We start from the raw sequence: 15195 nt of genomic DNA on the forward strand, positions 1-15195 counted from the left end.
GGGAAAAAATAGATTTTCTCGTTTCATAACTGCCTGCTGTCAAGCTGGATTCCAATTAGATTTTTCCTGTACCCGAACACAAGCTTTGCTTTTTCCAGAACTTTCTCATCTCTTGAATTGCCCACCGCTGCCCCTCGCTCTGGGCTGTGTGCTGCACTTGGACACATCATGCTCACCTAAACCCCTGACCTCTCTCCCTTTACCACTTCTGCAGGGACCACAGTCACACACAGTTGTCAGGCAGAGCTTTAAGCTGCCAAATCCCTCTCACCTCTGTGAAAAGCTGGTGCTGACCAGCCTCCTCTATTCACACCGTGTTTATTTTGCATCTCAAAGTTCCTTTTATGCTGTGATATTTAAGAGAAACCGGCAGCAGTGAGCACCGAGGAGCTTCCAACCGCAGCTCTGCGCGGCTCCTAACGCCAACTGGCTCCAGCCAGCACGGATGTGGGGGGAGCTGGGTGCTGCAAGCCCTCCCTGTTCCTTCAGTCATGGGGATGAAGGACTCCTGCTGTTGCTTCTTCTCCCCCTCTTCTCTTACCGGTGGTCTTTAACACGATCACAGTATGCACCACAATGCTTTAAAACAGCAAAGCTTCTGGAAAACCCAAACAAAAGGAACGTCACCAGGTGACGTCAGCCTATATACAGCCCTGTGTGGTCGCAGCGCATAAGCAAATCCATTCTTGTGCCGCTTCCCTGAAAAGCCTTTCAGTAAATGCACTCATGCTACTACAGGAGCTTCTCTCAGCAATAAGCCACCCATCTGCCATCAACAAGTTAGGACTAAAGGAAGCCACAGCTGCGGAAAAAGAAAACGTGAGCTTCACTTAAACAGCTGAGCAGCCACAGAGGACGGAAACTTGTATTAAGCCTCGAATTAAAGATCGCAGACCTGTCAGAGGAGATCAAGCCAGTGATTTCAAAAGGAATATTCCAAGAGAGCCTCGTGGATTCGATTTTGCACTAATATCAAAGGACACTGAACCCGGTAAATTATTCAAAGGCTGTCTTACATTAGAGCCTTTTACAGACTCACCACGTTGAGTCTAAAACTACGACTGAATGCAACCTCCAATGTACTCAAAAGAATGGGTAAGTTCTGCGTTTCTCTATACCTTGGGTAATGAATGACTGGCTGGGCTGGAGAGGAGCCGGTAGATGCTAAAGGCAATTTTTCTGCACTGAACCTTATGAAAAAAAAAAAGATATGTTTTCCGATTGTGACACTGTAATAGAGCTAAAGACTGCTCCTAAGTGTAATATCCAAGTGTTCTGTTTTTCATAGTAAGTTGTTTCTTGCATTTAGAATTAGCTTGTCAGAAATGCATGGCAATGTTATCTGCAGTGAAATCTTCCACCGTGATGTTCCAAGTGTACTGATCAGGCTATCCTATCTTGTTGTTTTCCTAAATTATATTCTGCAGGCTTACATTTCAAGTGGCCATTAGGGGCTCGTATGCTGGCAGCACTATATGCAATGAGTATGGTTTTAAAAATGCTGCCTGCCTTGGGCATGGCTTGTCCACCAAAATGTCGCTGTGAGAAGCTGCTCTTTTACTGTGACTCTCAGGGGTATCACTCAGTGCCAAACACCACTGAAAAGGGCTCGCTAGGTTTGTCACTGAGGCACAATTATATTTCTGAACTTGAAAGGGATCAATTTGCAAGCTTCAGTCAACTTACTTGGCTTCACTTAGATCATAATCAAATTGCAACAGTCAGAGAAGATTCTTTTCAAGGACTGTATAAACTTAAGGAATTAGTCTTAAGTTCCAACAAAATCTTTCATTTGCCAAACACAACTTTTAGCCAGCTGCTTAACCTGCAGAATTTGGACCTCTCTTTTAATCAGTTATCCTCTCTGCACCCCGAGCTCTTCTACGGCCTTCGCAAGCTACAGACCTTGCACTTGCGATCCAACTCCCTGCGGACCATCCCGGTCCGCCTGTTCTGGGACTGTCGTAGCCTGGAGTTCCTGGATTTGAGCACAAACCGCTTGCGAAGTTTGGCTCGCAATGGATTTGCAGGATTAATCAAGCTGAGGGAGCTTCACCTCGAGCACAACCAGCTGACAAAGATTAATTTTGCTCACTTCCTCCGGCTGAGCAGCCTGCACACGCTCTTCTTGCAGTGGAACAAAATCAGCAACTTGACATGTGGGATGGAGTGGACCTGGGGCACCTTAGAAAAGCTCGATTTGACTGGAAACGAAATCAAAGCCATCGACCTCTCTGTCTTTGAAACTATGCCTAACCTGAAAACCCTCCTCATGGATAACAACAAGCTCACCACCCTGGATTCCAAGATCCTGACTTCCCTGACGTCCCTCACCACCGTGGGCCTCTCCGGCAATCTGTGGGAATGCAGCCCCAAGATCTGCGCTTTGGCCACCTGGCTGAGTGGCTTCCAAGGTCGGTGGGAGCACTCCATCCTCTGCCACAGCCCCGACCACACCCAGGGAGAGGATATTCTGGATGCAGTCTATGGTTTTCAGCTTTGCTGGAATTTATCAACTGTTGTTACGACCGTGGCTACGACTTACGCAGCTCCGACTACCGAGTACCCCAAAAGAATAAGCTCTTCTCATTTCCATATGGGAGACAAAGAGATTCCAACTACAGCAGGCATGGTCGTTACCACCGAAGAACATTTCCCTGAGCCAAACAATGCCATCTTCACTCAGAGGGTAATTACAGGAACAATGGCTTTATTGTTTTCTTTCTTTTTTATCATTTTTATAGTGTTCATCTCCAGGAAGTGCTGCCCTCCCACATTAAGAAGAATCAGGCAGTGCTCAATGATTCAAAACCACAGGCAGCTCCGCTCCCAAACGCGGCTGCATATGGCAAATATGTCAGACCAAGGACCCTATAACGAATACGAACCCACCCACGAAGGACCCTTCATCATCATTAACGGCTACGGACAGTGCAAGTGTCAGCAGCTGCCGTACAAAGAATGTGAAGTATAATACCCATATGTCATCCCAAATGAAACCAGATAAGTAACCTATTTTAAAATTGTAGGGGACCTACGTCAGAGTCTAATTTTTACAGATGTTGACATAAAGCCTAATTTTCCAAGCTCCTTAATGGAAACATTGTTTATGGGGTGGTGCAGTATTTTTAAGTTGGTTTGGTTTTTTTTTTAAACAATAAACCCATACTATTTTCAGTGTTAAAGACGCAATGGATTACATTAAACTTGCACTCCTAATGTTGAAAAGTCTCGAAAGATGCTCACCTCAAACTCTGTAAGATGTTTCATGTTTATGTAATTCTATGACTGTGTGTAAACATTTAGACCTGAGTCTCCATATTCGACTTTTGCTACTGAAAGCAGTGTGAGGGGAAGGATGCTGGAGAGGGCACAGAGCTCTGCGGGGGGACATACGCTCCATTTGTTCCACTGCAGCTGGAGGATCCCAAGCGCTCCAGCTGGCTCTGGTCACTTTAAAGGCAGCCCTGGAGGAGGATTTTCCTCCTCTGATAATCCCACTCCAGTTAAAAATACAAAGAAAAAGAAGGGTGGGGAAACAAGAAAGGAGCAGCAAAGGTCCAGGTGGGAAATTCAGTGCATTGGGGACTGGGAGATTTATTTTAAATGCAGTTTTCCTACCTGCACATTCGGTTTGGCTTAACTGGACCTTGCTAAAGCTCAGAGGAGCTACAGAAAGGAGCAGTTCACACAGTCACAAATGAGCAGGATGATCACAAATGAGCAGGAAGGACTCTCCAGGCACTTACAAAGTGGCAGCGTAGCTTGTTTAGGAAGGCTCAGTACAACAGGATCGATTTGAAATATTAAGTGCATTCAATTCTTATCGGCTCTCTGGTTTGCCTCGCTGCTGCTTTTCATGAATTCAGGCTAATTACATACGCCTATGAACAAACAGCGTTTCATGTGTAAATACCCTTAATGCAAGTTTTTCTTAATTAAAAGTAAATATCAAGCGGGAGGGTGAGGAGAAGAAGGAAGGGAGGAAGAAGCCTCTCTTTGTCCCCCCGCTCCCTCCTCCAGCTGAGGCTTCCTCTCGCCTGAAAGCTATTTTCATGCACTAACTCCACTGGTTTCTCTGGAGACAGAATTAGCCCCTGTAATATAAGCTCTCACTTGTCCTCCTCTTCCTAAATTCAAGGTAACTACCAGTTTAAACCCCCCAATCCCTTACCTTCTGGTAAATTAGGATAATGTGATTATAGAATAGTTCACTGAAAAATGTTTCATTTCTTACTTGATGTGGGACAGAATTTAAACTAGTATATGTTTAAAGAAATCATACAGAAATATATATACACACACGCACCTCATTCTTCAGGAGCAATTTGATTTCTTGAGGCAGAAGTACCATATTGCTATTTATTCTGAAATCCTATGTAAATAGTTGCAGATCTATGCAGTGGTGCTGGTATTCGGGTGCCATAGGGGGAGTAAGGGGGGGGAGCTGCAAAGGATTCCAGTATTTTTAAGTCAACTGCTCCAACCTTGGAAACATTCGAACCAAAGCTAAAAGGACCAGAGGGATGGAAGGGTTTTTTATATATATATATACATGTATGTATAACTCAAAAAAACCAATGTGTTGTGTCCAATGCTGCAGTGTCAAACAATTCCCAGCACACACGGATGAAGAAATTCCTCACAGTGTTGCCATACCTTGACCAAATCAGTAATTGCAGTATGCTAATTGTGTTGTACTCAACTACTCTGCAAACTTTCTGAATGGAAAAGAAAGCACTGCATAAAAATCTGTTCGCTATTTCACTCTGCTTTTCTATATCTGTATTACCACTTAGTGAGGTATTTAGGGTGCAATTATACAACAGTTTGATGTTTTATTGTGGAATGAAGTCGTCCGAGGCAATTCCAGCAAGATAAGTGACTTCTGTTCAGATTTTACATGAAGCTTTTTTCAGTGAATGGGTTTGAAGATATTAATTTGCATCATCTTGCTTTCACATCCAGTACCCTTATTATAAAGCAAATTTTGTTTACTTCCTGTGACTCTGTACTTTAATGGAAAAGATTCAGTGAAGCCTAATGGTTTTCTATAGAGATATTTGAACCCTTGTAACTATTTATACTCCAATGAGCTAATTTACACACTGTAGGAAATCAATTACTGCTTTAAACTGAATACAATAAATGCTGTGGGGCAGGGGGACAGAGAGCAAATATTCTGTATGATTAAATTCTACATAAGCCAGAAGGCCAGACCTAAACTGATACATATAAAAATGTACTGGTGTCCAAGGGTATCAAAGACTTGTCACATTCCATACCACATGGAGTAAGTGTTCACAGCTCTTCCCTTATGGCCAGGGTTTTGTTCTGCTCTGAGCAGGCAAGCAGGCATCACTGCGCACCTCCCTTATCTCCAACATGATGGCCTCCATTGAGAAGCAAATACTTTGGGGGTGATTTTAATGTACTGCTGTAGGGTACCCACAAAGACTGAGTTATAACTGAGCTCATTAATTACACTGGCAACCAAATAATCTGGCTACACAATCATCAACCATCAGACGTAATGCTGAACTCTGATGTCTTCAGCTGCTTTTGCAAGAAGGAATTCCACCTTCCTCCTCCATGCCCAGCAGAAACCCTGCTGGAAGGCAGCTCAGGAGGTACCATGTCAGTTTTCCACATGGAAACGAGAAGTGGCTGCTTGACTGAAGCGCCAAGGTTCCTCCCAGCGAGGTGCTTTCCCAACACTCTGTGCAGAGGCTCACTCCTCTTTATTAGCATATAATTATGCCCAAGAAGAGAAAAGACAGATGTTCCAGCAATGCTGGATTTAATCCTCTTTTCCATCCCAGTCCCTCATACTAATTTCCCAAGCATTATGGCAAAGACACCCAAGCACCTAACTCCTCTCCCCCACCAACATTCCCAGTCCCACTGGTCCCACAGTGCTGCCCTGCCTCACAGGCACCGAAGCAGGGTCCAGCAGACACAGCCTCACACAGCACCGCACAGTTTTACCTCTGCACTACACAGGACTACACAGCCAATCTCCCAAATGCCGTGGTTTATGTCTGCCATTTCCAAAACCATTTGTTGCCAGGTTCCAGGCATAAGCAGAGCAATTCTGCAAACATTACATTTAGGGTAACAGGTATCATAAAACTCATAGAATGTCAAACACTAGCAGTGAAGTCAGCTTGAATTCCCTTAGGAGAGACAGGGAACGGCAGGCAGAGCTTTACACAAGGACACAACCAGAGGCTGCTCTCTCTTTATTATTTCTTTTCTTTTTCTTTTTTAAAGTTACTGTCTTCCATTCTCAATTGCTTGTGACTCTTCCAGGAAAGGAAGGAACTGTAATAATGGTGTTACTCAAAAGTCTTTGATTTATTTTATGGCACAAGAACCATGATGATTTGGTTTAAATTAATAGTGTTTCAGCTCGAGCACTGGCTGATGATGAGAAGCTGTTCATTTGCTCTCCCCAAATATCATCGCTGTGGCTCAGCCTCAGTTTCTACACGTATTCTACAGGTGCTTCACCCCCTTCAGGCACAGCGTCAGCCAAGAGGTCAGAGCCTTTTAGAAATGAGAACTTCTCCTACTGCTCTTGAGATCCACATCCCACTCAAAGGTCTCCTCCAGCCTCGCTCATCCCCAGCCAGCTTCTGCTCCTCCCCACCTCTGCATCAGGGAAATGAAGGCCAGCAGTAGCAGATCAGTTTGAGTCATCACGCTGGAACAGGTCTGAATTAATGCTTCCAGCTCCCCTCTTGGTAGTTGCTTTGCATTAGATCATGTTTAAATGCACACAACTAAGGATTACTCAATGAAGAGTGAAATGGGCTAGTGGTTAGCCTCCAGTTGAAGTGTACCTCTACACAGGGCTCCCATCAGATGGAAATGTAATTAATACTGCTGCATCAATGTTTGGTTTTGCTTCCTTCCCCCCTCAAGCAGAAGTTATCTCATTTTTCAGCAATAAGCAAATCCAAGTAGCTGAGCTTTATGTCTCATTACCCCCCTTACAAGCCAGTGGCCTACTGCTAACATGTCAAATCAGAAATATCCAGCAGCTTTAAACCAGAAACCCACACTACACCCGTTATTTAATGTGTCTAAGTTAATTCCTGTACTGCTTTAATGAAAATAAAGTGGATTTAATTTTGTGATCTGCGTAGCTATCAAAATCCATCTGTTCAGACCTATGAAATCTACCCAGAAGCTGAATTTCATCTTTCTGATGAAGTTTTCCATGAAAGTTAAAATTCAGTGAGAGATACAATATTCCTTCTGCCCCCCCAAAAAAAGGGAACAAGAAGGGAAACAACAAAAATCAAAGGCAGCTGCATAGCAGCTCCTCCATCCCCATGCCTTTCTTCACTATAAGAAGTCCCATTTGCTAAAACTGGTGCCAGGCTTTGCTTCTTAAGCCACCATGCTAGCAGGATGCTTTAAGATCATTTCAGAGTCAGCTGGAAACTCAGCATTTCACATCCTGCATAAAAACCCTTCAAGAGGTATCTAGGGAAAGGTAACAGGAAGCTTTGAGGGATAAAATCAAGCCTCAGACTGCACAAAACTTGCACTAAGGGCAAACACGGTGCAGTTGAGCACCTCTGGTGTGAGCACTGTTGAGCTACGGCTGCTCCCCTTCAATCACTCCTTTGTATAAAACCCCAAACAAAACCAACCCTATTTTTCTTTTTCCTGATGAAAACATTAGCAAGTGAACTATTCTACTAGCTTAGCAACCAGAGATTAAAGAGAGTCCTCAAGGCATTGTATTTAAATTATGTTTAAAGAGGCAACTTCTGGTGGGAGGGGGTGTAAGTAATGGAGTAAAACCAAGTGCAGTGTACAGAAAAGTTTTGTTATTAAAATTGTGTATACTGTAAAACTGAATTTGCCTCTTTCTTCCTCCCTTGTCAAACATGTCAAAAGCTCATTCTTTCACAATACGTAAAGACCTGTCTCCATTCAAAGGAGACAAGGCAGGTTTGGGCCAGCCCATTTGCCATAGTTATATCAAACACAACACCTTCTGGTTTACTACAGTAAATCATAGAATCACAGACTGGTTTGGGTTGGAAAAGACCCTAAGGCTCACCTATTTCTAAGCCCCCTGCCACAGGCAGGTACACCTTCCACTAGACCAGGTTGCTCCAAGCCCCATCCAAGCTGGCTCTTGATGATGGTCTTGAAATGAGCTGGTCTGCATGGGTTCTTACTAAATAAGGTGTTTTCCTGACTAGCAAATACTGTTTGTAATAAGCAAGATGAAAAAGTGAAAACCAAAGCCAAACTCTTACCCCTTAATACTGAACCCCTGTGAGTACCTGCATCAGGGGCAGCAGCATCCTCGCCAGCATGCTGGCGTAAGCCCCAGCCTGACCTGGAAGTGGCTGGATCTGCCAAGACCTGTCTCTTGCCATGGGTGCTCCCTCAGTCTCCTGGTAGATCGCCATGATCACCTGCTGATCATGGTGCCAGCCAGGAGCGTGGTGTCTTCAGCAGGCCCACATTGCCAAGAGTTTAGCAAGGACAAACAATCCGTATCATTTAGAGATGTCAAACTAGCAAGACATCACTTCAGCTCTGAATCGCAGCCAGGCAGAAAGTGTCAGAAACACATTCCCTGTGCAAGTGTTCTTTATGCGGGTACCACAATGAACGCAACGTTCAAAATCACAGTGCTTCAAGAACATGAGAAAGATTTCTCGTTTAGAGAAGTGACAAGTTCACGGACACAACCTTGATACACCAGCTGAGCAAAAGGACAGGTTTCAGGATGTTCCAAGACAATTACATCCACTGAATTGCCAGTTAAAATCATTTTCGTAACTGAGCCTCAGTTGCATTTACTTTTCTGCAAAAGGTTTGCAAGGAACAAGTCCTCAAGGGTTTTCAGTGTCTGTGGGCTACCTGCCCCTCAAATCCTGCTAGTATTTCAAAGCAGCACATGAGAAATCTATTGTCTGAAATGCTCAAAGAGACTAATTTTAAGATTAAAAGCATCCCTCAAACGCGATGTTTTCATAAGCAAAGGCAAGATACACAAGAGAAAAAATGGTATTCTGAATATACTATGCAAAACCTTGAAATGCAATTAGTAACAAGGAAATGTCACCATCACTTACAGCTTACTCTGAAATGTAGGCTGCGTTAAGACAACTGCAAAAAAATTGAGACTCAAGAACCTGACCGGAGAGGACCACACAAATGAACTGCAACCTGCAACACATCTGGGGAAGCACTGGCTCCCTCCTTGGGTGAGTGTACAGGCCAAGGGACAGAATTCAGCACAAGTGTTCACTCACCATAAACTTTTTAAAGTTCTTCCCTGGGAGGGTGCTGAGGCGCTGGCCCAGGGTGCCCAGAGAAGCTGTGGCTGCCCCATCCCTGGCAGTGTTCAAGGCCAGGTTGGACACAGGGGCTTGGAGCAAGCTGCTCCAGTGGAAGGGGTCCCTGCCTGTGGCAGCAGGTTGGAACTGGATGGGCTTTAAGGTCCCTTCCAACACAAACCAGGCTGAGATTCTATGATTTTAAATGCTGTTCAAGTAACTTATCCCCTGGTTCCTCCCAGCAGGCTCCGTTATTTTTATGTTGAATCCTGAAGAAAACCAGACATGAATAGAGTCCTGTTTGAATTTTCCACCAGTCCTCACCCCTAAAGAGTGTGCAGTGCACCTACTGTTTGATATAGGTGCATTATGCTTCATACCAGTTCAAAAAGCAGCCTTATTTCAGGAAATGTCTTGAAGTAATCAGAAAGGTTCATCCATTAAGAAGGTTGTTAAATAATGAATGGGTCATAATTCCTTGCAGTCAAAAGCAATTAATTTTCTGTATTATAATCAGGAGAATAAATCTGAGAAATCCATTCTAATGGCTCTGAATCCGAAGGTAGTGTTGCAGTTGAATTTTACATCTTAAAATACAGGAGCAATGAGGACTTCTGCTGTTTAAACATACAATCTCCCACCAAACAGAACAGCTTCACTGCATATTTAATAGGTAGAATGGGTTTTGTGAGACCGCATGAGATTAAAGGCAGCACTAGATACAGGAAATGCATTTCAAGTAGAAAGGTTCTTTCAAGATAGCTCTCAACTCTATAGCTACCAAAATTCTTGAAATATCCTTTATGAAGTGTACAAATGACTGCAGAAAAGCTTATAGCAAAAAGTAGTTTTACTTACAGGCTTGCAAAGAGCTAAAAACATTGAGGGGAGTGTTAATGCAGAATCCAGCTCAACCCTACAGCAAAGATTCTCACAAGGATGCATTTCCTCTCTTCCTTTTAACTAACTCCTAAATAATCCATCACATACCCAGAACCTCTGCCTCAAAGGCCATGTGCTGTTAGCTGGGACTATCAACTGCTGCTCTCAAATACGTGGCTTCAATCCTGATACCACCTGAAGTAAGCACTTAGTAAAGCTAATGATGACACAAGCTGTTAACAGTGAGAACATAGGGAGGGGACAGGAACATGGATCATAAGTGGGTTTCCATCTCAAAAGGCACCACATAATAGTTAACAGCCTTTCCAAGCCTAACTATTCCAAGATTCTATATATGGATTCTCCTGCACTGCAGATGCTTTCAGAGCTTTGTCAACAACCTCTACATTAAACAAGTCATATTTAGCTACCCAGGCCAGCTGAGCCAACCCAGAGGGAACATCCTTATCCAGGACAGGGAACATACCTCAGAATGCTCCCATCGCAGGATGCGAGCCAAGAACAACAGAGTCGGGAAAACCACCCACCAGGCCATTCTGCAAGCCCCAGGTCTAACCACATACCTCTTGTTTAAAGAGCAGGAGATCTTAAAGCATCATCCATGTTGTCCTCAGGATAGGACAACATGCTTCAGTAAGTATGTGGAAGTCCTTATTGAGCCCTGAAGCACACCATCTCCAAACGAACAGCAACATCTGTTGTACCAAGGCCAACGGAGACTTTGCATTAACTCCATGCTTGAAATCCTGGTTCAATAATTTAAAGATTAAGGAATTCCTCCTCAATCTTTCCAGACAGTCCTGAAGATGGGAATAGCTGTGTCACTGCTTCTAGGCAGGACTGGGCCTTGCTCAGCCCCCAAGGCAAGCAGCAGATGACTGCAAGGCAGAGCCCCAGCACAGGCAGCCAAGTTTGGTAACTCCTAATGACAGCTGGAAGCTCTGTAGGTATGAAGTGCATATCTTTAGGGTTCAGGCATTCAAGAATTTAACAGCTACAGGGCAGACAGGCAGGCAAAGCCATCTCTAGTTTATATTCTTCTCTATGGAAGACTGGTCTAGCTCTGGGACATCTATTAGCACCAGAGCAGCTGTGGAACTTGGAAAGAAGAGAGCTTTGACTACACAACAGATGCTTTTTGCCTGCAATTAGCATCCAGTCCTAAGACACCAGAAGCTTCAAAAAAGGTTAAGGTTAAACATTTGGTGAGACTGAACTACAACCTTATCAAAAAGAAAAAGAACACAGTAAGCTTGGCAGGTACTACATCTCTAACATGACAAAACAAGAGTAACAGGTACCATTGACAAGTTACTATAGTCTAGAGTGACAGTTAACTTTTAGGAGATGTCTGTACATCCTTCACTGAAACTACAGTCACATGCTCCGTGTCCCATGGGTAATGAGCTTTTGCTGGAGTTACTCTGCCTGTGAGTGGAGAGCAAGTCTCTAGACCAGCTAAAATATGTCAGTTCTTTAGATGAGGAACATCTGCTACCCATAGCTAAAATAACTGAACAGCCACATAGTCCACAGCGTAACGTAATGTTACAATGAAATCTGGACTGAGGCATTTCAGCTATTTACAGGCCACACATGCAACTTCAATATACCTTCAGCACCGGGAACTGCTGAACAAGATGCAATGCCTCTTCCACTCCAAGTCTGGGATTTACCGGTGATGTAGGTATTGCTGACAAATCTAAAACTCGGAGAAAACCACCGTTTTGTTCCAAACCTGGGAAGTGTTTATGGGATGAAGTCAAAGCTCTTGTTCCCACACTGCAGAGATGCACCTTTAGCAGCAGGGATCGTGACAGCATCCACCACCTGACACACAGGGAGTTCTTGTGCAAAAAGCACTTGCATGGCAGCAGTAATATTACAGGCAGAATTGGAAGGTGCAAGTGCCCAGCACCCTCCTCTAACACAGCTCAAGACCACTCCAGGACCTTCCTATGACTAACAGCTGCCTGACAGCACCCTGTAAAACATGGCAGGCGAAGAACTGACAAAGTGGAGAATGACTCCAGTGCACCACACAGATAAATTTCAGGGTTATTACCCCGTCATATCTAGAACTGTCCATGGACAACAATTAACTTGACAAAGCATGCCAATGAGAGTGTCCAGAGACACATGAAAAGGTTTTATACGACATTCAAATGAGCTGATGCTACTAGACTGCAGACTGCTTGCTTCTTCTTAGTGGGCACTCCATCATTTGAATATGCCACAGTAAAGCTGCATCATCAAGACAGAAACTTTCTGACACCTACTTTTACTGTCCATTTATTCAAAAACAGTAATCTTCATCAGGCAAATTAGAAAGTGATCATCAGCTTCAAAAAACAGCTTAACTATTTATGCAAACCCAGCTACATTGCAGCACATTGGGTTCACTGCAACTCCTCTGACTGCAACCTGCTGTGCAACAGTCAGGATCAAAAGTTAGTTTGTACTCCCAGACCCTCAGACACCCGCTGGGAACCATGAAAATACAAAGAAACCATGCCAGAAAGATGGGATTACATTAACAACACCACAACCCAACCACCCCATTCCTCTAAAACATGAATTATCACAGAATCCCAGACTGGTTTGTGTTGGAAGGGACCTTAAGGCTCATCCAGTTCCAATCCCTTGCCACGGGCAGGGACACCTTCCACTAGAGCAGCTTGTTCAAAGCCCTGTCCAACCTGGCCTTGAACACTGCCAGAGATGGTGTGCACACAGAAGTAATGAATAAATACATATATTAACACATGACACAGTAAATCCACCTGAAACAATGTGAAATATGCAACCAGTAACCCTGGGTACTAACTGAAAGTAGTATTCAAAACATTAAAAGAAAATCCACCCACTAATGGGGAACTTGACCTCTGGAAGGCAGAAAAACTTCTAAGAATTCAGATTCAAGAAGAGTTTGGGTCTCTGCAGATTGGATTCTCTACAGATCGGATTCTCTGCACAGAGGCAGTCTCAGGGATACAGATACTATCTTAGTAACCAGACTTCTCTATCATTTAATGTTACCTAAAGTTATCTATAATAAAAGTACATCAGCTCTGCCAGTATCATCTCCCCCTAATCCAGGTTAGTTAAAATTATGTGCCTACTATTTTAGAATTGCCTTGTTCTGAGCTCTTTCCTCCATTATCTGCCTCACACTTCAGGTACTTCCTGGTGTCTAAACCACCAGCTATTGCTCAGTTGCCATAAACCCATTTAAATGGGTAAAATATACTAGAAATATTACTTTTTCGTCGTAGGTATATTGGTAGGTACTGTTTTCTACATTTGCTTATGCAAGTGCAATGTTTTAAAGCGCTGACAGGATTAGGATTCAATGACAAGTCCACATACCTGACGCAGATTGCTCACAGACACAAGGTGAAAGTTGTGATAAAGAACATGAACAGATTTTGGTGATCTGCGCCAGGGGAAAAAACCCACACCCATTCTGAGCAGAAAAGAGAAGTTCTTACAAAGCCCAGTTTCTATTTTGACAAGTGGTTTGGTTCTTTTCTTTTTAATGTTCTAATCAGGAAAGGCCTATTTTACCAGTATGTTATCAAAATAATTCCACTGCCTTTGAAATAGGTATTTCAAATTAGTAACATACTTTCAGTCTCTTCTTTAATATATATATTAAAAAAAACCTCCAAAAGCTTTAACTTCCTCAGATGAGAGCTGTAATTTGCAGCTTCACTCTGGCAGAGTCTGTTCCCTAACAAAAAAGGAAAACCAGGAGAACACACAAGTTAGTCTTCTTCCAAATTTCATAACATCTTTTAACTTCACTGGCAGCTGACCAAAACCTTCAGGACTGCTCCAAGCTAAAATCCATTCCGAATTCCTGCTGCTTGCTCCAGAATTCCCACTCAAGAGCAATGCTGGGAGCACTGGAAAATGCTTGGTCTGGTTAGCAGGCACTGGGGTTGGTTTGTCAGCAGTTCATGCCTTAAGGACAATCAAATCTCAACCATATGAAGTGATGAATTTCATCCCCAGCCATGCCAGAACCCCATTACTAACCTGCATACCCATGCACCCATTCCCACATCCCTTGTGCAGGGGTAACTCCCAATTTCATTCAAATATCTCCCCAGGCAACAGTAAGTCCTCTTTTAAGCAGTAGTAACATTGAACCTTTAAAGTCACTATCTAGTGCCACCAAGGTATTTTTTCATTCAAGAGATCAGTGGTATTGGAACAGCACAAAGCATTTTCTCCCTGTTACTTTCACCTGTGATGGGAAGGAGGAAGGACAGCATAAAAGATGTCTGTTTGGCCTGGAAAATAACAGATTCTCACACATTTTGTACTACTTTTGTACCACTAGCAAATAACAGAGCTACCAGTGTTCTCTTAAGGCTTATTCTTGTATCTAAAGAAGTTAACAGCACAGGTTTTATGATACAAAGCATACCGGTTCTACACCTCTGCAACACATTTCCACCACTGAAGCAAAAATATCTATTCATACAGATAACTAATGGTAGCAAAGCATCAGGGTGCCAAGAAAATCATCCTGCAACAATACGCACCTTTGCCTTCAGAGCTCAAAAGAAAACCAAAATTGGCAAACATAGGCTAAAACTGAGCTTTCACTGAACTGACTTTTCCTAGTTTCCATCAAATCATGATGCTGGAGCAAAGTTCGGACTCTATAATCCAGACCTGGTCCCAGCATTAACAAAGCAAGCATACCTGAAATCACTGGTAAGATGCAAGAGCTTTATGTTTCTTGTTATCTTGAACATGTTTTCATGTTGAGCTTTGAGAGCCGGGTCGAAGGGCTCTAACTTGCACTTGGTTAAGTCTGCCACCCTTCAAGCAGCACTTTTCCTCCTGAGAGACTCCCATGAGATGGCAGTTCATGCCTTATCAACAGATGGGAGGCAGAGTGTTTAGGCTCTATTTTTCACAAGGAGGTGTATGTGCTGGTGTGGTTGCTTGTTTTAGAACTTTA

The 15195-nt window shown here is 43.4% G+C and overlaps 2 protein-coding genes across 4 annotated transcripts in view; one reads left to right on the forward strand and one right to left on the reverse strand.

Annotated features, from left to right (window-relative positions):
* CTNNA1 (catenin alpha 1) overlaps nt 1–15195 on the reverse strand; it is a 123427-nt gene that overhangs the window by 61771 nt on the left and 46461 nt on the right. The gene's annotated exons all lie outside the window — the stretch shown is intronic.
* Nucleotides 1370–2974, forward strand: LRRTM2 (leucine rich repeat transmembrane neuronal 2; the record flags this gene model as incomplete). The annotated part of the gene is made up of 1 exon (XM_080627289.1): nt 1370–2974. A coding segment is annotated over one exon (1605 nt), but the record flags the coding sequence as incomplete, so codon positions are not given.

This window comes from Psittacula echo (genome assembly GCF_963264785.1).
Source record: "Psittacula echo genome assembly, chromosome: 11".
Classification (NCBI taxonomy): domain Eukaryota; kingdom Metazoa; phylum Chordata; class Aves; order Psittaciformes; family Psittacidae; genus Psittacula; species Psittacula echo.